At 41.1% G+C, this 27,090-nt stretch overlaps 1 protein-coding gene across 6 annotated transcripts in view; it reads left to right on the forward strand.

The window, feature by feature from the left end:
* Positions 1–6,673: 6,673 nt before the first annotated feature.
* The window catches only part of BICRAL (BRD4 interacting chromatin remodeling complex associated protein like), a 28,724-nt gene continuing 8,307 nt past the window's right edge, over positions 6,674–27,090 (forward strand). Inside the window, exons 1-9 of one of the 6 annotated variants that reach the window (XM_015857396.2) lie at positions 6,674–6,842; positions 7,715–9,473; positions 16,692–16,740; positions 19,413–19,461; positions 19,552–19,620; positions 21,581–23,281; positions 25,039–25,138; positions 25,850–25,938; positions 26,952–27,013. In XM_015857396.2, the coding sequence (XP_015712882.1) occupies positions 16,697–16,740; positions 19,413–19,461; positions 19,552–19,620; positions 21,581–23,281; positions 25,039–25,138; positions 25,850–25,938; positions 26,952–27,013 (2,114 nt within the window). In that variant the 5' untranslated portion in view covers positions 6,674–6,842; positions 7,715–9,473; positions 16,692–16,696. The other 5 variants (XM_015857397.2, XM_015857395.1, XM_015857394.2 and 2 more) reach the window with 5 other exon arrangements.

Below are 27,090 nucleotides of genomic sequence, written 5' to 3' on the forward strand. Positions count from 1 at the left end.
TGTCATTACTTCTGGCTGCAAAGTAGGTGCTTCGGTGACTTGCTCAACCATAGTTTGCTACTGCCAGTTTTACTAAGATCTTTTCTAACTCGTCTGGCACTGTCATCAGGCATTAAAGATGTAAGCTATATTATGATTCATTTAAGATACTGTTGACTGTACGTTTTTCATGGTGGGTTGGGGCTTCATTAGAAGGGGTTGTCAAGGCTCTGTATTTCTTTATCAGGGATGTTACACCAATTGCTTTTAAAGAAGCTTCTGTTGAACTAAAATGATCTTCTTTAAACATTTGGCCATATGGAAAAGCTAGACAATGTAAAATATGTGTATTTTTAAAATCATTAATTAGAGAGAATAACAACTATAAGACTTGGTGCATCTTAATTGCAGTGAGTAATGCAAAAGCTTTGAAATCCAATCCTCGGGAAGGTGTAAGATACTAATTATATTCTGACCAGTCAAGATGCACTTGTTTTGCAACAAGTCTGAGCTGGTCACTTCAGAGAACCTGCTATTCCCAGTGCCAGAGGTGGAGAAACAAATTCATTTCTACTAAAATGAGCTATCCTTCAACAGCCAAGATGGACTTCAAAGCATAACACATTATGACAAGAGACACTGAATGATTAATAAAGCAAGGCCCAAATACACAATGCAAAAGCTCCAGAAGTGTACTTAGGTTTAGTCTAAGCCTAGCGTCTAATTGATATTTAGGGCCCAACTTGCTAATTGACCTAAGTTAAATTCTGAAGACTCAAGTATGTAAATGGAAGATGCTGTTTCATTTTGTCCAGAAGACTCAGAAGCACATTGTGAGAAACAGTATGGAAAGCTTTGCTGGAATTCAAAAACTGGCTTCCCTTGGTCAACAAAGTGGGTAACCTTGTCCTAAAAGGAGACTGATTTCATTAAATAGGCCCCTTCCTTGTGTATTTGTGTTGACCACGACTGCACTGTCTTTCAGGTGTTTGTCAGTAATTCCCAGAATAACCTTTGCCATGGTTTTGTCAGGCACTGAAGTGAGACTGATAGGCCTGTAATTACCAAGGTTTTCCTTCTTGCTCTTGAAAACCAGGACAGTGTTTGCCAGCTTCCAGTCAACTAGGACCTCTCCAGATTCCCAAGACCATTGAAAAATAATTGAGAAAGGTCTTACGATGACATCAGCCAGTTCTTGGTGTACTATGGAATGAATCCCTTTGTGCCTCATATATACACGCAGCGAGAGTAGCAAACCTTGCACAAGTTCAGGGCTGGCTGGGAGTTTGTCATTACTGCAGTTGCAATTTTCCAGCTGAGGGCTCTGGGGGTTCCAGATCAGTGTTGAAGACGAGCAAAGGCAGCATTAAATGGCTCCGCAAAAATGACCTTTTTGTTGTTCCTCACAGTATTGGCCAGCTTCAACTCTAACTGAGCTTTGGCTGCACAGATTTTCTCCCTGCAATGATGAACAGCATCTCTGTTATCATGTTGAAAGACTACTTCCTCCTCTTACTGGAATTTGACCTCCAGTCTAAATCTGAGGAACTAAACTCCACTCATGTTGAATCGCCTTTTAGTGATAATATTATTACATTACAGCAGTCTTTGTTCATATCCAGATCTATTAATTAACGTATTTATTTATTCTTAAATCACCCACAACACTTTGTTCTCTTAGGAATGGCCCTTTCATTAGCTTCTTTGCCTTATTGCTATTTTTAATTGCTACTATATTTTTTTCATCTCGTGTCAGCTTGCAAACATAACTTTGTGTATTTCTGTATCCACGTTTACCCGTTGTTTTCCCATCTGTGTATTCAAAACCAGCTATGAACAGCTCTCAGTTTTCTGCCATTGTTTTGCAGTCTTGGTTAGATAGTAATAGTAACCAATTTTGCAGTATTGGTTAGATAGTCCTGCACTGATAACTGATACTTGTGTTGTGCAGCTTTTGTATGTTTCTTCTGTAAATTCTGGCATTGTTGAATATTTCTCCAGATACTGCTGTAAAGCTCCATCTCTTCAGAGGTGTTTTTCCTCAGTACAATCCAGTAGCTGAATCTCTTGAGGTGATTTTAACTTGGGAGTGAGAATTATTAATCTTTCAGACTCAATTATCCATTTTATGGTAGTCTAAACTGAAGAATGTGAGCCTCTATTTAAATAACCTGGAGCACGATCAAGTTATTCTTTATCTGTTCTAGTAGTAATATTCCTGTGTAATTTGTTTCAATGAGTGGTCCAGTCGCCACATTTTTGTTTCTATTGATCAATTGTCATGCTATGAATTCGCCTCTCATGGAGGCAAAATTCTCCAGAATCTCATCTTAAATCCATCACAGAACAGCCCTGTTGGCCTTTACACAACCTCCGCTCGCATAAACCAAACCTGCCTTTCCTCTGGTGTAGGTGTGAATCTCTTGTTCTCAGTTACCTCCTCTTCCTACCCACATTGTAACCAGTCACCCCTCAAGAGAAGTATTGGTTAGATAGTCCTGCACTGATAACTGATACTTGTGTTGTGCAGCTTTTGTATGTTACTTCATGCAACTGCGACCCTCATTTTGTAGGTAATGTTTTGTGTAAGGCATAATGTCAGCCTGAAATTTGAAATAGGAAAATGTTGTTGGTGGATCACCTACATGTTGGTGGTAACTGATTTATTTTTGTTATGGAGCATGCTGCACTTCTATTCCAAGTTAAATTCTGTGTTTCTACTGTATTTGAGTGCCCCACTTCTCAAGTGCTGTGACCTCTACTTCTCTATTGCTCGTAGCTTTTAACGATGACCTATTTGTTTCTGGGCCGTCAAGCTCAGGGTTATTTATGCTTATCTAAATTAGTAATTCTTAAAAGCAGTATGTAGTTGAAGTGTTGTGTCTGCTGATGAGCTGACACAACAACCATGTTAAGGGATGGAGGGATAAAGAAGTATGGGAGGAAGGAGTGCCATAAATAGAGCTGAAGTAGTACGGGGTCTGCAGTCAGCAAGAGGAAGCAGGACTGCACTGGAGCAAATGGCATTCTTTTCCATCTGATGTAGCTCAGTGAGGATGCAGTGCACTGAGGTTACAAAGCAGCTATTCATGTGAGAATCTCAGGATGACTGTGGAATTCATTCATTTAATGCTTAGTCCTTAAATTCTTTCACACGAATCTGCTGCTTCGTGATCTTCATGATCTTTTGGGGTAATAACATTGGATTGCACGAGAACAAGAATGCTTGTGATACGTAGCTGGAGAAACAGGCTTTTGACCTTGGAGAAGCCTGGAGGCAGAATGAACGGGGAGTGGTTTGTATCCCTTTATTTTCTTCATCTCTCTATCAAAGCCTACTTTTCACTTCTACACAATCTGTTATTTCAGGGCTCTGTATCTCAGCTCATTCCAAATGTGATTTGGTGTCTTTGCACACCTATGAGAGCCGTAGTTGTTAAATAGCATGGTCACAGTTTGACAGCTGATGTCAAAATATATCCAAGTATTATGTTGTGTGACGGGTGCACATGATGTTCCTGGTAGCGGTACTTAAGAATTACTACGCCAACGTCTGTCTTCCACACATTTCTCCTCTTCCTTTTTGACACTGGTCTTTTTTTCTCATGCGTATTTTCCCTTACTCCTCCTGAAGCTGATACATGAAAATGAATGAGAAACTGAATGAGAAAATGAGTGAATGTGATTGAGGAAGCTACGGAGAGACAGCAACTGAATGTGCGCTGCACGTAATCTGGAGGATAGGGCTGGTAAAGAAGGACAGCTCTGGGCAGGTGACCTTGGGGTACAGGAATTCTGACACATTGGGGTCTTCAGTTCTAATGCAGTAAGGCAGTGAGAAGAGGGGGGAGCTCCTGGGGCAATGAGACTCTGTTCAGAAACATCATGTGATCCTCTTAAAAAAAGCATGCGTACCTCATCACAAAAGGCAGTAAGTACTGCCTTACAGATGTGCCTTGGGAAATTCTGTAGGACACCAGCAAGTGAGAACGGTACAGCTGAAGACTGATTTCAAACTTCTTAGTGTTGAAGGTAACATTAATTTTGCTTTAAGGGTATATACTTCATTGTGACCAATAAAGTCACACCCAATGCTTGTCTTTTATCTTTTTTTTCAGTAACTGTTTCTGAACAGATATAGCAAATAGAGAAATACATGCAGATTTGCCTCTGCAGAGAATAAGGATGGCTCTCATGGGTTCTGCTTTGGTTTTGTCTACTCAGTTGCAATGTGAAGGGTTTTCATCCTTATGCTGGCTGACTTGTGTAGATCCTGAGAAGTCTTATAGCTTCAAGTGTCTCATTGTGTAGATGTTAGCTACACATTTTTTGTACTGTCCCTGCTCATAAGGTTACTGCCAGCACTGCTCTGAAACGTCACTCAGGGAAAATAAGTGTAAACAATGTTAGTCTTCAGCAATTTACATAAGCTTCTGTGTGTTCCCTATGACAAGGCAATCAATTCAAAACCATTTGTCTTCCTTCCTCCTCCTCCTTCTTTGTATTGCTTATTTCCTGTTTGTGGTTTCTGCAGGACTGGGAGGATGGCAGCACACTGATCAGGCTGTTTCAGAGTGGTGTCCCTCTGAAGCCGAGTTCCATTCTGTGAACCAAATCAGAACAGCTTGTGGCATCTCTCCAGTGCAAAGGTTCTTACTTGCACAGAATTCCCTGAAGTCAGTGAGGCCAAGCAGGTTTTCATTCAGAGTAGTTTTAGCCACTGGAAGATTTGCTGAAGTTAGAGACCTATGAAGAAAGGCTAAGTGAACTGAGTCTGTTTAGCCTTCCGAGAAGAAGACTGAGAGGGGACCTGATCCAGGCCTATAAATATCTGAGGTGTGGGGGGCAAAGTGGTGAGGCCAGGCTCTTTTCAGCAGTGTGTGGAGACAGGACAAGGGGAAACAACCAGAAACTGGAGCATAGAAGTTCTGCACGAATATGTGCAAGAACGGTGAGGGTGACGGAGCACTGGAACAGGCTGCCCAGGGGGGTTATGGAGTCTCCTGCTCTGGAGATATTCAAGACCTGCCTGGACGCCTACCTGTGTGACCTGGTGTAGGGAACCTGCTTTGACAGGGGGGTTGGACTCGATCATCTCTGGAGAGATCCTTCCAACCCCTACGATTCTGTGATATCAAAGTCTGGCCTTTCTGATTTTCTAATGCTCATATCAGAAGTAAGAGCACTTTGGGTGCTGAGCTCTTCAACGTGTGGTGTCAATTCCCATATTATGGACCACTCACAATCCTTGCAAGTGCAGCTCATGTACTGTCTGATGCAGCAGGCAGTGCTATATGCTGCTGCATAGTTTGCCTGGGCTGCATGAAGGACCTGCTGGATGCATGCTAGGCCGGGCCTTCCCATGCAGGCAGTGATCTGAGACTTTCTGCTGTGGGCATGCAATTAAACAAGAACTGCAGATGCACCTTAGCTGCAGCTTGTGTTTAGGACCAGGCTTAACCTTTATTTCCTGTATTATAATATGAACTGCTGCTGCTTACAGATAATATAACCAGATCTTAATTTAAAAGCAAAACAATTTTAATATGTTTTTTAACAGAAAAAAACCCAAAAACCTGCCCAAGCATTTCTTGAAGAAGTTCCGCTCAGTGCGTTGCCCACATCCATTTTTGGGCCATTATGTTTTAAAACTAAAAGTGTATTTTTTGAGCCATGAGGCTATTTAAGAAGAATGTTACTAACTAAAGTCTTCAAACCCTCCCCTTGAAGACTTTTAATGAAGCTATATTTTTTAGGAGAAAAAAAAAAAAATGAAGGGCTGCTCTCTGTACATCCCTGGGAATTAAGATTACCGATGGGAAGGGGACCTTGGAAAAGATTTATCATTAGCTCATGTTTCTTCATGCTAAGAATCTGTTTTTAAGTAAAAGAAATATGCAAAAATGTATGCTTTTAAGATCTTCTGAATCAAGTTTTTGTCATTGCATTTTTAATAAATACAGTGAGTGCTTAAAGTCAGGCGAACTTTGCAGAGTCACAGATCTTTAAACAAAACGACCTGCTTAATGTTTGTAACTGAAGCAGAGCGCACAGCTGTAGCAGCGGGGGTCAGAGCCGTGAGCTGGAGCTCCAAACTCCGGCTTGGAAGTTACCTGAAACTTTTGTCAAGCTACAGGAGCTGGGCGTCCTTTGTTCGGAGCGCGGCTGGTGGCAGCAGGGCGCACCTGAAGCGCTGCTGCAGCCTGTGGCCGGGTCAGAGCCTTGTTTTTCCAAGGTGACCTCGCGTTTCATTTCGGGGCGCTCCCAGCCCCCCGCAGCGCTGCAGCGTTTTACAAACTTAGCACAGACATCGCCCAAGGGCTGAACGTCCACGCTGGGGATCAGCGGGGTACATTTTTTTCCCTCCTCCCAGTTTTCTTTGCCCCCATACACCCCCCAAACTCGCCCCCGAAAGCAAGCAGCCCAGGCTCGTACACACCACCAGACCTCCGGGTTTCTCGAGGGGGTGGAGGGGCAGAAAGCCGGCGAAAGTTTTTAAAGGGCCTGCCGTGCGGCCGGACCGAGCGGCGGAGCGGTCACCATGCCCGCCCGGCGGCTGCGTGTGCCGCCGCGTCGGTGCGGCATTGTGTGGCGGCGGAGCGGAGCGGAGCGGCGGCCCGGGCCGGGCGGCGCGGTGTGTGCGGCTGTGCCGTGCCGTGCCGTGCCGCGCTGTGCTGTACTGTGCTGCGCTGTGCTGTGCTCGGCGCCGCTCCGCTCTCCTCGCGCTCTCTTTCTCTTTCCCCCTCTCTCGCTCCCCCCCTCCCTCGCTCGCTCTCTCGCTCTCCCTCTCTCTCTCTTACACTGCCAGCCCCTGATGTGATGGCGAAGAAACCCCGTTGACAAGGCACTGCTTTTTCATGACGGTGAGTTTCCCTTTGAGTGTATTATAATTTTGTGATAAAAATTTCAAGGAAAAAAAAAACACACAACCTCCTTCCTCCCTTCCTTCGGGGAGGGAAAAGAGAGGGGGGGGGGGGGGGGGGGAAATCTATCTCCAGACAGACAGAAAAGAAAAGAGGAGCAAATTAACAGCCAGGAGTTGCCAAAACCAGGATATTAGGTTTCAGCCCAGAGAGCTATTGGCTCTGGGGCTATGTATATAAATATATATCGGGAGAGAGAGCGAGCAGAGGGGGCCGGGAGGAAGAAGAGGGACGCGTGGTGCGGCTGTTGTTCGGGCAGATGTGGATTCACATGGAAATGAAGCATATAGCTCTTGTTTTTCGGAGAGGCTGCCGGCGGCTGCCGAGGGCACTTAGGGAAAGAGAAAAAAAAAAGAAAAACAAAAAAAAAGAAAAGTTGTTTCTTAAAATAAAGGCGCGGGGGGGAGGCTGAGGGAGATAAGGTTTCAGGTCCGGGCTGATAGCTGCCGAGAGGGGAGAGGTTTGGGGTGGGTTTTTTTTTTGTATGCCTTCTTGCTGATGCCATGCAAATGCGGGAGAGAGGAGGGAAGAAAAAAATCTCTTTTAATGACTCATTGATTGAGCCGGTTTAAAATTAGTTGTTGTTGTTGTCTTTTTTTTTTTTTTTTCTTTATTTTCCGCCCCCTTGATGGCCATCGAGAGAGGGATGGAAAAGGAGAGGAGGGAGAGTGTGTGTGTGTGTGAGTGTGTGTGTGAGAGAGAGAGTGAGGGAGAGGGGATGGAGAGAGTGTGTGAGGGAGAAAGAAAAATAATCTTTTCAAATCTCCTCCCTCTTTTTTTTTCCCCCCTCGTTTCTTTGCTTTTCTCTAAAGCTCTGTGCTCTGTGAAACACTCGTTCTTCCTCCTGCTCGGGAAAATGGAGACGCGCCGTCTCGCCGCCGGCCGCGGCGCCGGGAAGGATTTTTCTCTCCTTTTTCCCCTTTTTCCCTCCCGGCTCGATGCGGCCCCGTGCCCGGCCGTTCGCCGCCACCCTAATCCCGTCACTTCTCGCAGCTCGTGGCTCAGCTTGGAGCCTTCTGGGGATTTATTTTTCGCTCGTTTCCTCGCTTTCGGTGCCGCCGCTCGATCCGATCCGATCCGTTCGGTGCTCGCTTTGCCGTTCCCTCCGAGCCGCTCGGTGCCTGCCGCTGCCAGCCGCGATGGACACGGCGCTTTTTGGGGGTGCGCGGAGCCCTGGGCGGTAGGTCCTGTTGGGGCTGCCCTCCGCGGTGTCGTCTTTTAATAATTATCTATTATTTATTATTTTTATTTTTTATTTTCTGAGAGACAATATTGTACCGTACCTTTTTAAAACCTAACAATAAACCCTTTTATTTCTGGAGCCTGCCGCTCGTTTTTCCTTTTGGTTAGATGGCGTTTATTTGTGCGATCGGGGTTGTTTTTTTCCTTAGGAGCAGCGGTGCTTTTGTCAACACTTTGTGCTGCCTTTGGCGGTTGTGGAGCTGGGCGGTGTGTGCAGCGCTGCCCGCTCCTCATGCGCTCCTGCTATCGGCTGCAGAGCTCTCTCACGGATAATAACGCCATAACGCGTTAATACAAAAGCGAGGCAGAGCCGTATGGTGAACGTTTACACGCATTCGGAATTACTATTAAATAACACGGGGAGAATGAAGGAGGTGCTGAGGCCTGTTCTGTTTCCGAGCTCGTTGTGCGGCTCGGGGCTCGCTGAGGTGTGAGTGCCGCCGGAGCTGTGTCCGGGCACGGCTGCACCGAGCCGGCTGTGCTGTGAGGGGGAGCGGGGCAGAGCCGGGAACATGGCGCTGTCTGGCTTCCTGCCAGCGTTTGTTGCGCAGTTTCGCGGTGATTCTCCTCCCCCACGGGCGCCATTTTAAGGCGCTCTGTGCTGTCGCTGAGCCGGGTGGGGCGTTGTCGCCGCGCCTGTGATGGGCTGTCTGTGTCGGAAGCGTTGTCTTCCAGGGCGGACAGCAGCTCCGCCACGTATCCCAGCTGCGAGTTTTCTCCTCTCCTTGAGAAAGCGGTGTACGAGGTTCCCTCTGTGTGGGACTGGTGGCCGTTCTGTGCTCAGGGGGCACAAAGGAGGGCTCCTGCGGGCAGCCCCTGCTTCTTCTGTCACCCATTTCTCATATCTCAGAGGCCTCTGCTCCAAATATTCCCCCATAGCTGCCTTTCGTACCTGTCAGACGATTGTTTCTTGGCACGAGGTGTGATCAGGGCTTACAATGAAAAAGGGTTGGAAAGAACATTCCCTTCTGTTGAGCCAGTGACCAAAATGATGAGATACAATTAAAGGAGGAACTCACCTTCGTTAGGTACTTAATTACAGCCTGTGAGGCCAAGTAATCATTGGTAAAGAGCCTTTTAATACTTGTAAAAATGTTTGCAACAATTCAAGGACAAATAACTTTTTTGTGTGTGGGTAAACAACTTAATACCTTGATAACGGTGTGTTTCGATTTGGTCTTGCACCTAATTCATCCAAAGTTGTTGTTGTTCCTTTTTTCTCAAATGTCCTGAATGTGTAATGTGCTTGGTGCTCGGGGTTTAACAGCGACATCTGTATCCGGGAACGGCAAGGATGCTACCAGACCAACTCATGCTGAGCCCACTAAGGTGGGTGGAATGCTTGGTTCTTAAATCCTTTTCTACACGTTGTTATAAGAGGGCCTCCCCATGCTTCTTGCTCGTTTCTGGAGGAAGTGGGAGGTTTATTTTCATTTGAGGTTAAATCCTTCGCGTGTTGGTCCTGAAGGGTTTTACATTGCATTTCTAGCGGAATGCACGTTGTTATTGCTTGAAATACTCTAAGAAAAAAGTTACCTATGTATCAACTCCCTTCTGAAGTCATGGGGGCAGTTTTGTTAATGTCTTAGTTTCTTAGAGATCCACCTGCCAAAAACTCTTAATAAATTACTTTAAAATGTAAGTGTGAAGTGTAGTATTCTCTCACTGTATATGTAATACATGACATTGACCTTTCCTTGAAGCAATTGCTTTGCATCTTTGTTAAGAGTCTTGGGAGTAAGACAGAAGTGATTTTATTAGCGCAAATATGTTTTGTAAAGTTCTTGTAAGAAGCACTGGAAGAACAAGTGAAGTTCCTGCAATAAGCACTAAGGGTTTGCTGGTTTTATTTGTGCTTTTCATGAATTTCTGAAACTAATGAGGAAATCTGATGAAATGATGAATATTTTCCCAGAGTGAAAGAGGTCTTGTGTACACATGCTGCACCAATGTGCTTCCATTAAACATATGTGTAAGTTGAAATCTTTGTCAGCTAGATATTAGATGTATAAAAAAAGAATAGATCTAGTATATTTCTGTATGCCTGCTATGTTTCTGTGTCCGGATCTGAGATGACAAAGCTTGTTTTTGTTTCAAACACTACTTTGTATCCTTCTCACCTTGCTGGTGTTGATTGAGGAGTGCAGGAGCTCACAGTGTCGATAGCCTGGTCCAGCCATGCACCATGGCTTGTTCACTACTATGCTGCTGATATGTTCTAGACGTGTTTTTACTGTGACCGCAGTGTGAGCACTAGCATAATATGATATTAGAGCCTTCCTGAGTTGAAAATAGGGGCCGTGTTTGTGGCCTTATGTGAGGTCAGTGCTGTGTAGTTGTATTTTCGACAGATGTGGTTATGCTGTATCTAAGTAGTTACATGACCTTTACAGATGGGAATTTTTCCTGTCCTTCCACCCTGCCAAAGGTTGTTTCCCCTCCCCCTGCCCCCAGTAGAGTTTATATATTTAGTTTTATTGTACTGCGATGGGGGGGGGGAGGGAAGGAACTACAAGCAGAAGAACCAAGCCAGCTCTGCTACTATAAGCAGCATTTCCTTAAAATACCCTTTTGGTGCCCACAAAACTTAGAAATGTGGGTGAGTGCGTAGTCCTGAGTTGAAGATCTTGGTAGGTGTTGTGGGTGTGTTGTTATTCTCCTTGGGCATTGCCTGATGAGTAAGTTCTCAGAGGTTTGCTAGTATAATTCCACATCACTATCAGGATAAAGCCTACATAACTGCAGTTATGTTTTATGCATAATGTGGCTCTAATGGTCAATGACTGTGTCTTTTCATGCTGTGTTAGATTTACAATAAGTCTAATGGGTAGTGCTTTTTAATGTAGATGTAGCAGTGGGAGAGCAAAAGTGTGGCATCCCTAAGTAATAGATACAGTCCAGGTATAATTGCTTTTGTGATGCTGTAGTTCATTCTGTCCAGAAGGCTGGGATCATTTATTACAGCAGTTCTGTTGGAATAGACTCCACTTCTGCTTGAAAAGCTATTTTTGTATGGTGACATACTGTGTACAGAGCAAGCATGGAGATTGTCTGAAGAAACAGACATGCTTTGTATTCAGACAGTAAAGGAAAACCTGCACAATTCCTAAACTGAACTGGTGTGCATTGCAACCTGCAGCTGCTTGAGTTGGGAAGCTGAAATAACAATGTTGGTAAAGCCCTTGGATCAGTATAAAAGTGTGAACACTGTGACCTTAACTGATAGATTTTTTTTTTCCTAGATCTTGTAATTAAATGAACTCATGGCTCTCTGTTTTTTTTTAATGTTCTTTTACCTGTGTTTTCATTGTGGAAAAAAGCATCTGCCGTGTCTGTTTTAATGGATGAAAAATATTTGTTGGGGAAAAAATAAAAAGTAACTGTTTACCAGTGCATGTGGCTGTCAGTTTAATTCCCTTAACTTCTTTACTTACAGCAGTTTTAAAATGTTGAGGAGCTTCTTCTGGTTTTCCTTTTGAGTAAGGGGAGTGTTCACCAAAAGGGAAAGAAAGTGGGCAAATCTCTGTCAAAACTTGATACAAAAGCATTTCTTTTGGTAGTAGTGCTGTGGAAGAGTGGAGATGGCAGTTCATTAATGCCCTCCCCTAATTCAACTTCACGGCAGGAGACTGATGGTTGTGGTAGGGACTCCTGGGTGAAACTCATAGTAACTTTCCTGTGAACTTGTTCTGGCTATGGAATTTTAAAATCTGATATTGAAGCTCAAGTTTGAGTTGTTTTCTACCATAGAAAATCTTGTCCCCACTGAAGTAGGTGTTAGAATCTCCCTTGGTTTTGACAAGGGAAGGCTGGCCATGTGATCAATGTGGTGTTCGGGGCAGCGTTATGAAGTGCTCTGCTGGATTTGTTACTCATGTTGATTTATCATATTCAATTTCAGTTAATTTCCCAAACATATTAACAGAAAGGTTGAGCTGGGCATTCAACCAGTGAGTGAACGAGGGTCAGTGAGTACCCTGAGCTCTAGGCTATGAGTTACTCTGGATTTTCTCCATGGGATTTTGAGAATGAAAGCTCTCAGGTTAAAGTATTGCCAGGATATAGTGTTGCCATGAAAAGCTTGTAGGAAAATATTCTATTGAGTAAGTAAAGAATTCAATTCTGAACTTGAGTATCTGAGGGAAAGCAGATTTTAGTGATCTGCACTGAGGATTCATAGTCAGAGCACTGGACTGTGACTGGATTAACTTTCTTTATCATATGTGCTATTAATAACTGTAGTGAATGTTTCCATCTTTTATAAATAAAATATGGCTGTAGTGTTTGGAAGCTTTGTATCTTAAGGTGCCTGCCAAACTCAAATTGAGACTAATTTTTTGTGGTATATTTATAGGAAATGAAGTTTAAGGGATGAATGAGCAACTTATTGTAGGTTGTTTGAGCTCTAGTGTATGTTTTTTATTTGCCCTTCTCTATGTGGAACTGGTATGTAACTATTATATGTAGACTCTACCTGTCCTTTCAGGTGTTCATCACCTGCCAGATCTGACACACAGTGCAGATGCATACTTTTGTACAGGTTATGTGTTTCATCACAGGTAGTGCTTCTGCATTGTGCTGCTTGCTTTTTATCTAACCCCCGAGTAATTCCCATTTTTGTGGTGTAGTTTTAGCACAGAGAGAGGTTTTGTGTTGTTCTGGATGTTTGAATTGCACATTTCCTCCCATACTGTCACATACAGAAAGCCAGTACTGATGCTTTAGATTCCGAATTCCACAGCTAATTTCAAGTGCTCTAAGTTCATCTTAAAAGATGAAGATTTTCAATACAGATAATAATTCACGCTTGCAGAATGCATCGTGTTGGGTTAGGATCCCAGATTTCTTAGAGTGAGGGTTCAAAACTATACACAGTATTTCAGATGGAACCTCGGAAGAACTCTTATTGCTCTGTGGCAAGTCAAGACCAGGCCAAGAAGCTCATTCAAACTGAAGCAGATCAGTGTATTTTGTCAGATAAAGTTTGTGCTAGTTCAAAGCCTGGAGCTGATGTGGGGAAGGTGGACGGGAGAGCTTCAGGGCTCCATGTTGGTCTGTGCTGCAATTAGCTTGGACTGTTGGAAGGAGGACGGAGGGCCTCTGAGTAGCAGTGCCTCAGAGGATTGGCCTACATAGCTGGTAGTTCCTTGCCAGCTTAATGGCTTTTGCTCTCTCTTATAATGTGTTTGGGATTGTGCAATAAAGGGTAGTCTGGTTATTTCCCAGCAATTAGTAGGGCTGTTGTTACAGATAAACAGTGTGCCTTCTCCAGGTCCCATGAGGCAAGTTTCAGGATGTATCAGTTGGGTAGTGACTATTAGTTAGGATTTGCACTTGGTAAATGCACTGGCAGGGCTGAGTGTGAAAAACTGAGTGTTGTATTTAAATTAAAATACACTGTTGAACTGTACTGATGATAATGATCTATGGTCGGGTACCGCCTGGCAGCTGCCTGTGAGGCTGTGTGGACATTCCCCCCAGCTGTCTCTCTCAGTGCGATACACTGCTAGGCCCTGCCAGGCCTCATGCCCCTGCCCATGGTGGGCTAAGGCTGTTACACATACAAATGATAATCTCTGTCAAGATCACGTGTTGCTCAAGTGGCCCTCTATTAAAGGAGGACCGAAGGGATAGCTGTACAAGAATTTATCTTGGTTGTGCACCTGTTCTGTTGCTGTCCTGAAGTCAACAGAACACAAATCATCATTGAAAATTGGCATCAGTTAAAAAAGAACTAAATGTGCAATTATGTGGTTTAGGTAGCCCTTGGGTACATGTGGTGAAATGCAAACAGAATTCATTCTAAATAGTTAGTGAGCTCGTGTGGCTTGGTTGTGAACCTGACTTTTCCCTCACAGACCACATACCTATGAGTGGTGTTCCATCTGCGTGATGGTCCTGTGGTATTTCTCAGACGCGCTGCCATCTTGCGTTACATCAGTGTGGTGTTACACAACCTTTGCCGGGGGGATGTTGAGGTGGTAGTGATGTATTCTTTTTGTTTACTTGTGGTTTTCAAGGTGTTGAGAGCGCAGCAGCCTCTTCAGCTGAATATAAGAATATAAGCTGCTGTAAGATTTCTGCTAGTGATGGCAAGAATTCTGGTAGAGCTCATTAGGTGTGCTCCAGGGAAGACTGCTTGTTACTCATGGAGTTTATGAAAATGTTTCTGTTTTCTTCATTTTTGTCCTTATAGTCTTGTAGACTGGTAGGAGCTTACAGTAAGTTGGGTAGATTTTTCTTGTGTATAGAATGAGGAAGAACATAGCGATACATGTTTCTAATCCGATGAGCAGTATGTTTAGCAGTAAGGCTGAATAGTAGGAAGTATGTATTACCATTAAGATTATTTTTCTCCTTGGCATTTTCTTGTATATATATTTATATATCTTTTTCCTCTTGCAATTTTTATACACGTGAGTTTTCAAGAGTTTGGTGAACTCAGCAAATTCATCTCATTTGTGTTGGTAGTTACAATACCCATTGGAATAGTGGTTGAACAAAGTTCTGTGTGGTTGCTTGGACTTTGCCGCAATGGTAAGCCTTTATTATATGGTTACAGAGAGTGTTTGGTTTGGTAAAGTGAGGGAGTTGTACTGATTTCAAGTGGCAGTGTTAGTGTTACCATAGTGATATGCAATGGGGATTTTAAAAGTAGGTGTGCAGCGTGGGGAAAAAATCTTCTCCATTTAGCTGGGAGTCTTTAGAACCTGCTTTTGAGAGCTGTATATGCTGCATAAGGAAATAATAGCTTCCTGTAAGAAGTGTTAACAGTGCCATTAAAGCGGAATGCTGATCACTTACTGATTTGTTCTTACTAATGCACATCTACATCTAAATTCAGCCACATCATAAAATGTCTTGTAATTTGCTTAGCATTCAGTTGTTAGAGCAGCATTTATGCTGCTGGTTTGCAGCAGCCAGCAGGTGTGCGGCTGAATCATGGGAGGGAGTGTTTTCCTTAAAGTGCAGAGTCAGCTGATGAATGCTGATTTTTTTTCTAGTAGTTGTCTGTAGCCATGGTCTGCTTTCCTGTTCTGCGAAGCATCCTTGCAGTGAGGAATGCAACCAATAAACATGGGGCTGCACAACGTAAGGGCTGGGGTATTTTTTGTTAACATGAGGTAGAAGCTGGCTTCAAAATCACTGAGGTATAGAAAGAGATTACAGAATCAGGGGGCGATTGAGGTGGAAGGGACCTCTGGGAATGCTTTGCCCAGTGCCCTGCTGGCAGGAGGACCAGCTGCATCAGCTGGGTTGGGGCACCTCTGGAGACAAATATCCCACAGCCTCACTGGGCAGCCTGCACCACTGGTTGACAGCCTCAGAGGGAAATAACTTCATTTCTTAAGTTTAAGCGGAAGCATGTTGTATCCCTTGCCTCTTTTACTGGATACCACTGACAAAAATTTGGCTTTCTTCCTTATGTCCTTCCATCAGGCATTTCTACCCATTGCTAAGATCGCCCCCGAGCCTTCTGTTCTTCTGATTGAAGAGTCGCAGTGCTTTCAGCCGCCTGTGAGACAGGTCCCTTCATTTCAATCACTGTGAACTGTCACGAGAGCCCACAGAACAATGTGTGTAGAGATGGTCAGGGGGAGTAATTTTCTGTTTTGACATAAGTAAGAGATTGGCTTCAATTCGTTTTAATCTAACTAGAATTATTGAGTGTTAATTATGGTGTTAGAATTTTAAGGGGAGCTGAGAAAAACACAGGCATGGCAGGCAGAGGAATCAGTTTGATTTGATTATATGATATTGTATGGATGATATTGGATAACTGAATGGATGTCAGGGTATAAAGAGGTATGGGAGATGCTATCATCAGTTGATGAGTTGGGGTCTCTGCAGGGAGTAAGGGAAGATAAAGAGATTGTGAGAGTTACTGAAAGGAAGTGGAGAAGATGTTAAAGTCTTTGATGAGATCTGGAGAGTTACAGTAAATGGGAGAGCCAGGGTCGTGCAGATGGAAGCTTCAAAGGAACAGCAATCAGGAAGAAATGAGGGAGCGTATTTGTTACAGGTAATACTAATCTGATTAATCGGTGAGTACAAGAGTTGGTGACTGGGATGCTGTGAGACTAAAAATGCTCTGTGCCCAGTGGATACCTACGTTCAGTTTAACTAATGCAAATGAATTGCCCACCTGTTTTTAAAAGGGATTCTCAGAACTGTGTACTATTAATTGCAAGTTCATGTAAGTACACTCTTGAGTGCTGTTCAGGAGAAACTGGAATCGGGTGTATTGTGACTAGCAATAGCTGAGTGTTATTAAAAAAAACAACAGCAACAAAATGAAAAATCCCTAAGTAATGATATTGTATGGAGTTTTGTAGATCATGATGTGTGGCTGAATTTGATTTTGAGACAAACGTATTGAATTTGTATAGGTCTCTGTAGAATATGGTGGTTTGTACTTAACTCTGGCAGTAATAAATGTCTGTCATGTCCCATAAACTGATAAAAACTATTGAGGTGTTCTAAAATACTTTTGCTGTTGGAAGTAGTATGTGATGTGAGCTGAATGTATATCCAATTCTCTTGTAGTTGTCATGGATGATGACGATGATGAATCCTGTCTCCTTGATCTTATTGGGTAAGTTTTGCTTGTGTAATTCTTCAGAAACGTTAGGTATCGTATCAGTATTAGGTAACTTGCAAATAAGATGAGTAGCTATGCAGAAATGAAATGAAGTTGTACTTCCCTTTGTGGTGATGTATGTATAACGTGACCTTCAGTCCCACTTCACGCTAGATGACACTCCACTTGTTGGCATTCTTCTCAAGAGCAGCTAAGGATTGAGAGGGTGTGGAAGCTGAAGTCTCTTTTCAGTTAATGGTAATACAAGGTCATCGCAACAGCACGGTAGTAGGGATGTTGTTACAGACTTCATTGCAGAAAACTGTTTTTTAGGGGTTTAAGAAAAAAGAAATTTCAGCTTTTCTAGTGGTGGAACTGGAAACTTTGTTGACACTGGGTGTATTTGAAAGGGAAAAGTAAGATTACACGATTTTCTTCAACAAACAAACCAACCAACCTTAATTTCTACTAGTAACTTGTGTTTCTGTAAGAACATCAGAAGTTCTACCTAGTACTGTAAAGAATCCACAGCAAACAAGGATTTACTACTGTTCTGCTCAAATGGTGCTGATCTTAATTGAATTGGGGATGTTACTTTTTTAGAAGAAGATAAATCGCAGATTAATTTGTAGTAATATATTCCATATAGGTACCTCATACTACAATAACTAGTTACTGCAGTGCAGGGTTTTTATCCGTTGTATAAATGCCAGGTTACCTTTGCTTGGCTGACATTCACGCCAGGTATTTGAGAACAGGTAATGTATTGTAATACATCTAAAACATGGAAAGAAACATCTCGTATGCTGTACTTTTGTTCAAACTCTATGAAAAATTAGTGTGGCATTGGTTATGTAGCAGCTATTAAAATGTGGTATCTATTTCATACAATATTTTTGTTGTTTTTAATACTGTGTTAAATGTAGTGGGCGAATAAGTTTTCTACATTTCTTATGCGCTGAAGACTTACAGTAAAACCACTGAGAACATGAGAGAAAAGCAAAACGCTATCGCAATGGCTACTGTAATTGAGGGATGACTTTGTGGATACTATAGCAAAAGTGTTGGCTGGAATGGATCATGGTTACATTCTGTGTTGTGTGATGCGCAAAATTACTGACTGTAGCTGTGAAAAATGAAAAGACATCCCATTTTAACATTAAGATGGTGATTGACTGCATTGGATAGTTAATTGCTGTGTCGTGAGTGTGAATCGTGAAGGTCCTGGTACAAGTTCACAGGTGGTACAGAAAATGAAGTGCTCTGTATCTGTATGAGCATTTTTTCTGGTGCTCACAGCTATTGTCATAAGCATCTGGAAGAATGGACAACAGCACCTTTGGTTTTTAGAAAGTGCCTTCTAAAATTCTTAGTTACTAAAGCCAGTATTTAAGGTGATGAAGTATTCTCCCTTTTCAATTGTCCATTTCATGACTTATAGCAGCTTCACTCACTGGCTTTTAAACGGCTTGCTAATGTATCAGTAAAATAAGTGTGACAGAGCTCGTGATCTCACACAGTGATCTTTCTTCTGAATCGTTGAAATTTCTACTATGAAAAACGTTTTTTTTGCTTGTCAAATATATGTAGCCACTTGTGTGTCATAAACGTAATTGTAGAATGAAGTCCCTGCCAAATGCTGCATTTTTAACATGTGCTTTTTAACATGAATGCAGTGTTTATTTTTTTCCCCAAATAAGAGACGTGTTTTTGTGCTTTTAGAAGGCCGTTAAACCTGTAACATTGACTTCTTTCCTTCCTTCTTATTTTCCAAGATGATGGAGAGAGGAGAGATGCTTTGAATTAACTTTTTTTTTTTCCAACAAGAATCATCTGTTTCTCAATTACTATTATTTTTAATTATTGCTTCTTAATTAATAAAGATGCTTTGAAGTTAAAAGACTCCATGTCACTTTGCTCTTTAGGCTAATGGACACATTGGGAAATGATTTATAATAATTTATAAAATGGTCACTTGTAGCACATTCTAAATGCTTTTTATCAGGTCTACATGTGCAATTATATATAAGTATTTTTAAATTATTTGACTTTCCAACGCTTGTTCTGTCAGCCCATGTTTTAAATCTGAGTTCTATTCAGTGATAGCGCCAGCTTCATGAAATGCACTGGAATTGTGTTTTGCGACATTTATTCACTTACTTGTATGGTTGATTTCACTTGGTGCAGCTTTTTACTCTGGCAAAGAAAACACAAGCTTTTTGTTAACAGTGTCAGAAAGCATGTTAAAAGATTTGACTTGGTAAAAAATCTTATTGTCTTAAACAGTAGCTGAGCAGGTGCAATAATTAATCTGAGTAGAGAAGATGGTTGCTGTTTTAGTTCTCATGTTACTTGGTTGTAGTATTTTCCTTAGGTTTTGTATTGTGTGCTATTGTGAAATGCTTTGTTTTGAGAGAATGAGAGTAATACCCTCATAAAAAGAAATAGTACGATTCAGATTTTGTGATGAACGTGGTTGATTGTCTCTGTACTATGAGAGTAAATCTGATCAGTATCTGCAAATCATGCTGATAAACAAGGAGCTTTATGTGGTGTGCACTTTGAACTATGCACTAGAGTCAGTGAAACAAACCTGCTTTGTGTGAGTTAAGAGTGTTTGACAAGGTTAAATTCTCCTCATTAGCAGAAAGAGTCGCCTAAATAGTAACTTTCTTTTTTTTTTTAAGGGACCCGCAGGCACTGAATTATTTTCTGCATGGACCTAGTACTAAATCTGTAAGTAGCATTTCCTATGTGTGAGACATACAAAACCTTTACTGAGTGTATTGTTTCTAAACATGGTTTTGTTTTTTTTTTTTTTACCAGAGCAACGAAGACTTGACAAACACAGAATATTCTGTAGCCAACTCAAATTCCATTTTCGCCAACTCCAATGTAAGTGGTCAGGAGATAAATGTTGTTTTGGAAACTGTGTGCTTCTTTTGCAGCTTTATGTGGCTTTCATGAAACTGGCTTAAGTGGAATTGGGCACATAGGTTTAGTGATTGTAGATGTGGTAGTGCTCAGATGTTCTACATCTGATGTATTATTTCTATGTCTAAATGTATTATTTGTACATTTCCTGTGAATTGTGGGATATTTTTGTACCGTATTTCTAAGTAAAATCTGAACCAGCAATTATGAAATTTAATTAGTGTTATTTTTTTATTCTTTATGCTGAGTTGGGGATGTTTTCTTCCTGTAATTTCAGTGTTAGAGGAGTCACTTGAAATTCATTAGGTGTTGTAAGTAGTCATAGAATCATATCTCATAGAATAGGCTTAGATTGGAGTTGACCTTAAAGATCATCTATCTCCAACCCCTCTCCCCCCCAGTATTCTTTTTGAGCTAGGAATGTTGCAGCACTGGGTCAGGTTTTACTCAGTAGTGTTGTGGGCTTCATGTACTTGGAGATACGTCCAAAGCTGATCTGATGTAGCGCTGGCAGTAGGACTTCCATTGAGTAGGAGCCAATGAGAGTAAGGCTCTCATTGATAGAGATTTGTGGAATTGCAGAGGCACTGATTTCTTGTTGGAAACAGCATGATGTTCTATGTGGCTATTTGGAATCATGGCAGCAGTGATAAGAGATGTTAAGCTGGAAGGTCTGAGTTTCCAGTTTGCATATGTAAAATTATGTTTGGAGGTTAACTTGTCCTGAGAGCAGGGAATGAATCTCAGTATTTTTCATTTTAGGGGGAAAGTTTCAAGCTCTTTGTATTGACTGCATACAATATTATTTTTTTATTAAAACTGCTGTTATTATTACTTGTTGTATTGTTAATACTAATGGTAACAGCATTAATTGGAATTCTTCCCAGGAGTCTAGGGGTCCTGAGTTCCAGTAGAGCCCTATACAGTGACTACTTTTTGCTCTGCCTGATGGTAGCTATGTACAGTAGAGACATCAGGACATTTAAGTGCTGATTTAATTATTTTAATGAACATATATGTTAATAAAATTGTGTGTGTATGTACATACATAAACATATTTAGATATTTTTCTTCTAAGTACAGTCAATATTTTACAACATGGGTGAAGTTTCATAAAATACACAGGCTGATTCAGAAGCAGGTCAGGTTAAAATTCTGAATTAAATATGCTTAAATATTTAGGGTGGGGACATGGTTGCATGTGATAATTACAGCTTATGGTGTCTTCACTTGTTTACATGAGATGAAAACAAATGACTGTGACATTTAAGGAGTGAAAGCTCAGAGTATGAATGCAGCTGTTTCTCCACCCACATTATGCAATCCTGATCTAAGAAGAACTTGGATGTTTTTTCAGTAGTTGAGATGTGATTTTTGGAATTCAGGAAGGTGTACTCTTATCTAACTTACAACAGTTGCAAGTATTTAATATCCATTTAAATTTGTCATTTGTACCCTCTCTTAAGAACCTGACATTTGTGTTGTGAAGAGATTCTGGGCATATCATGGTGGTTTTTATTTTATTATATTTTTATCATTTTCTTTTTTTAAGAAAAATCTGACAGCAGACCCCAAAGTAAACTAGGCTAGTTGGGTCTGATTTCATTTACAGTGTTTACAGATGTACATTAAAAGAATTTTTAATTCGACATGCTACTTAGTATTTGCTGTGGTTTTAGTGGCAGTAGTTCTCTGTAGTCTTTTCTGAAGCCCTAAAACACAAAGTCTGTAGCATTGTTTTTCTTACTCTCATTTGTAGAACTCTTCATGACAAAGACTTAACGCAGCTCCTTAATGTTGTGAGATTGCTGCTAATTTGCACTGTGTGATCATAGTAACCGGTTTGTTTGTGTGAAAAAGCTTAACGGGGAAACAGATGAGAATTTCTGAAAAGGATTTATTTTATTATATTTCATTTCAGAACACTGATCCTAAGTCGTCCGTAAAAGGTGTAAGCAGTCAGCTTGGAGAGGGGCCTAGCGATGGACTGCAGCTGTCCAGTAGCCTTCAATTTCTTGAAGATGAACTTGTGTCTTCTCCTTTACCTGATCTTAGTGAGGATCAGCCTTTTGATATTCTTCAGAAGTCCTTGCAGGAGGCCAATATTACTGAACAGACTTTGGCAGAAGAGGCATATTTGGATGCCAGTGTAGGTTCCAGTCAACAGTTTGCACAAGCTCAGCTTCATCCTTCTTCATCAGCATCCTTTACTCAGGCTTCTAATGTTTCTAATTACTCAGGTCAGACGTTGCAACCTATAGGAGTTACTCAAGTGGTACAGCAACCTGTTGGAGCATCTTTTGCAAGCAATACAGTCGGCGTACAACATGGCTTTATGCAACATGTCGGAATTAGTGTTCCCAGCCAGCATTTGTCTAATAGCAACCAGATTAGTGGTTCTGGGCAGATACAGCTAATTGGTTCATTTAGTAATCAGCCTTCCATGATGACCATTAATAACCTTGATGGATCTCAGATAATACTGAAGGGTAATGGTCAGCAGACGCCTGCGAACATGAGCAGTAGCCTCTTGGTTCATAGACAAACTCCAAATGGTAACTCACTGTTTGGGAACTCAAATACAAGTCCTGTAGCACAACCTGTAACAGTTCCGTTTAACAGCACAAATTTTCAGACATCTGTACCTGTCCATAATATCATAATTCAAAGAGGTTTAGCACCAAACTCTAACAAAGTACCTGTTAATATCCAACCAAAGCCTGTCCAGATGGGTCAGCAATCTGCATACAATGTGAATAACTTGGGAATACAGCAACATCACGTACAGCAAGGGATTCCCTTTGCTTCTGCAAGCTCACCTCAGAGTTCAGTAGTTGGTCCTCATATGTCTGTTAACATCGTTAATCAACAAAATACAAGAAAATCAGTTACGCCTCAGACAGTTAGTAATGCTGGAGGTAGTATTGTTATCCATTCTCCTATGGGACAGCCTCATGCACCTCAAAACCAGTTTCTCATACCTACAAGTTTGTCTGTTAATTCAAACTCGGTTCATCATGTCCAGGCCATAAATGGACAGCTTCTTCAGACACAGCCTTCCCAGTTGGTTCCTAGCCAAGTGTCTGCTGAGCATGTAATGCTCAACAGGAACTCTACAAACATGCTGAGAGCCAACCAGTCGTATTCTGGACAGATGCTGAATAATCAGAACACAGCTGTTCAGCTTGTTTCTGGCCAGACCTTCACAGCTCCTGGAAACCAAGTTATAGTAAATCATGGAACTTCACAAATCGTTGGTGGACAGGTGCCACTGCAGCAGGCATCACCGACGGTGTTGCATTTGTCACCCAGTCAAGCTAATGCTTCTCAAGGTAGATCAAATTTTACGACAATGTCACCTGGGCAGTCTGCAGTCTCAAATATGTCAGCTTCTAATCGATTCGCTGTTGTAAGTTCTTCTGGTTCAGTACATCCTAGCTTGGGACCTTCAGTTCAGTCTGTCGCATCCGGAGGAAACTTTACTGGAGATCAGCTGACACAGAACAGGACTCAAGTTCCCGTCAGTGCATCGCATCGTCTTCCAGCATCCTCTTCCAAATCCATCAGCACCTTTAGTCACACGTCCGTTGGAGTAACACAGCAACAATTCGCCTTCAGTCAGGTAAGAAAACTGATTCAGAATACAGCTGAAGAAATGATTCTAAACTGTGCTAAAATCTTGTTAATGAAGTACTAAAATTGTTAATGTGGAGGAGGTAGACTTCGTTAGGCTATATTATTACCCTACCATGTAATTGCTGAAAAACACTGTAACCTAGATGCATCATTTCACTCAGTGTTTTCTGAAGTTTGTCGCTGAGCGAATGAGCCTGTCTCTTTTGTTAATTCTGAAGTTTTTATTGGTGATTTATAGTGGTATTTACTCAACTGCTTACCGTTGGTGCACTGCTGTTCTCAATTCAAAGGAACTGATGTTGTAAGATTGTCCAAGTATGGACTTTGAAAATCTTAGCATAGATATTGATGTAGAGCTTAGGGTACCTTTTTAGCACTGACAAGTCTTTTGTCATTACCAAGAGTTATGTAGATGTTTTTGAGGTTTGGCCTGTTTCTTGGGTTTCTCTCTGTTGTTTACTTCTCATAAGTAATCCATTAAAGTCAATCTTTTTGGCATTTTGTTTGCTTATAGTTTTAGGATCTGGAGCTTTTAAATTTGAATCAGTCGAAGAAAAGGTGAAAGGTGATTCTTAAAGTCCTTATGGGGAAATACCTCCTAACGCAGTTTGTAAAAGTTTAGCTTGTAAACAAATATCTCTAAGAAGAGGTCTGTAAAGTAATAATTTTAAAAGTTCTGAAAGTGCCTTTAGGATGAGAAGTGGGTTATTTTTGTCCAGTTGATGCAGTTGTAGTTTATATTCAGCTTATATTTGCTTTCATTAATGACCTTCCAAAAGCATGTCAGTGTTGAACTCATTAGCATCTAACATCATTAGCAACTAATAATTATCTCAACTCTGCTTTTTTTATTGCTTTGTTTTGGTTTAGTTTGTTTATTTTTTCCTCTGTAGTCATTATGAAATAGCTATCTCAGAGTGGAATTGTAGCAATTACTGTTGTTTTTCTCTTTTCCCAAAGGTCTAATGTTCTTTGTTAACCAAGACCAAAATAGGCAATATAATAGTGTGGCTTTATTTAGAAAATAAAGGACCAAATTGTAGGACCAAATTTTTAGTCTTCACCAGAACTGCTAGCACAGATTGTAATGTTTAGTTTGCAGATGAGTAATTTGAAGACTGACTTTTTCTTCGTGTGTCTCTATTTTTGTATTTGTAGGATGCATGTTGAGGCCAGTGAGTTTCAGCAGTTACAAAAGCATAGAATTCCTTAATGCTGTAAAAGAATATATTTTTCAGGTAAAATTTTGGAGCCAAAAAGTGGCAATGTGGTCTTAACTATAGAGAACGGATTCTACTGCTTCCCACAATCTTCTTAGCTTGTTTGTATTTAAGTCTTAAATGTTGTACGGTATCATAAGATCAGTATCATTTAGTTATTGAACACCAGGGAGTTTGTTCTATTGAGTGTTTTTCTTGAGACTGTTTTGCAGCTTTGAGACTCTCAAAAGCTGAGCTACATGAAGGCTGCTTTTAGTTTGAGTCAGGGTGAATCACAGGGCATCCAGAATGTACCCTCTGTGCATTTTTACTGTTTGTGGAGTTTCCATTTCTCACTGATAAGACCATATGCAGTTCTTGAACTCAGTATAAGAAGTCAAGGTGAGATTTCACCAGTAACAAGTTTGAGGCTGAAGGAGGATGCATAGGGATGCATTTGCCTATTCCTGTTCTTTTCCTATTTCTTAAAGCTTTCGGTAAATACTTCAGTTTTTTACTTCTGTTTTTAATGTATGTGCTACAGAAGAAAGCTATGAACCAGACATCGCCAGTTTCTGCATCAAAGGCTCAAGATAATTTGAGACAACATCAACTATCAAGTCTTCTGAGCAACACGCTGCCAGGTGAACCATAGTCTTTTTAAAATCATTCTGTTGTCAGGTTTTTTTGCAGCAGCAGCAATAGATTCTTTTTCACATTGGCAGTCTTGTGTTGTTGGCTCGTGGATAGAACTTATCAGAATTTTATTTTTAGGAGACTGCAAACAAAATTTTTCAGTGTTCATTGTGTGCTTTTTGAAAAGGTGAATCTGGTCTGTAGAGAATTAGTTTTTCCCTCTATAAAATCCAGCAGAACTGTACTGTCTTTTATTCCTTTTTTGCAACTTGGAGAAATGCAGACATCAGCTGCAGAATTCTCTGAAACTTCTTCTCTTGTGATAGGATGAATAGTATGCAAGAGTTAGTTGCAGAAAAGTTCAGTAAAGTTAGGTAGTTAAAAGAAAGAATAGAAAAGTTTGATAAAACATACTGTGATTTTGTTTTTTCTCAGTAAATTTTTGGGATGCTGTACTTAACAGTACTTGAAATTCTTGCTGTGTTGCAGTAGTGTGATAGGAAATCCTTATATTTAAGGCTTTCTGTAGTTTGCAGCACAGAGAATCAGTTCTGTTCCATTTTTAGATGCCGGTTTATCCCCAGTATAGTTATATCAGTGTTTTTAATCACGTTTTTCACCTAGAAGCCAAAAATTCAAGTAGAACGATAGGGATAGGTACATTAAGTTGTTCTGTTCTTGCTTAGGATAACAGTCTTTTTAATGTATTTGTTTTATAGGGCAGGACTCTGGAGGAAAAATCATACAGCAATCTCTTGGAACAACGCAAGAAAAAGGAGTAGGATCATCTTCAGTTCAGTGTATACAGGTGGAGAATGCTTTCATTTATATGTTTTCCTTTAAATTTTAGTGAAGTTGCCATAGCAGACATTGAGTGTTTTGCCAGTTGATATTCTGAAAATGCTGTTTTGAGATGTCCTTGCTTAATGGAGTTTGATTCTGTTGCTTCCTGAAGATAATTTGATATGATAACATTGTTCTTTCGTTTAGTTGAAGATGAGTTGGGCATACTGTTACTTCTCGTAAACTTAGGCCTGGTTGGATGGGATGGTTTATGCAGAAAAATTCCATCTTTTTGAACCTTTCTGTGTTGTCTTCTTTCCTCAGCGTATGTTCATTTCCCACCAGAAGTTTTCCTGTGTGTGTATGAATTATGTACAGAAATTTAATAGTGCTCCCAGGGTTTGGGCCAAGAATGGGAGGTCAGTTTTTGTAGAATGGAAGTAAGTTGTGAGGGAAGATATGATTCTCACATTCCCAGACTGAGCAATTGAGGATGGGGCTTGAATTAGTCCAGGATGTGCAGGTTTAGTTGTGGATAGAGCCAAATTACGAAATCATAGGAAAGAAAAAAAGGGAAAGGGTGTGATTCACAATTTCCGCTTGTTGCTGTAGCTGTACTAACTGATACACATGTAGTACAGAGTGTACAGTAGTGCTCAGTTATGAGTTCAGCTTGCTTTTTTAATTATTGGTCAGATTTGCTTTCTCACGTGAGGGTGAGTGCTTTCTATGCAGTGGAGGTTCAGAGTACCTCAAAAGAAAAGAAACCTTTCCACCTGCTAAATTTGATAACCAGCCTTTTTCCTAGTGAAGAATGTATAAGCACTGCAGTTGAATTTGCCTGTAAACAAGAATGTGATCTAAGAGAAATGACTTCCATATTTCATGGTTAATGTACCTTATGAAAACATGAGATGGTTGTGTTTATATTTGCTCGGTACTTAGTACTGGTACAGTTAGCTGGCAGAAATAAATGCTGAAATGTGAGCTTTGCAGAGGAAGGGATATGCTATAATTTGTCTCTTACTTTGAACTTAGGTGGATGGTCATTTAGTTGGACAGAAACGACCTGCTGCTAAACAGTTAACTAAAGGAGCTTTGTAAGTCACTGTCTTCTGTAATTTTATTACAGATATTTTCTCCAACTTTCATCACCCTTTAGTTTTCAGTAGTGAAT

The sequence above is a fragment of the Coturnix japonica genome, chromosome 3 (genome assembly GCF_001577835.2).
Source record: "Coturnix japonica isolate 7356 chromosome 3, Coturnix japonica 2.1, whole genome shotgun sequence".
Lineage (NCBI taxonomy): Eukaryota > Metazoa > Chordata > Aves > Galliformes > Phasianidae > Coturnix > Coturnix japonica.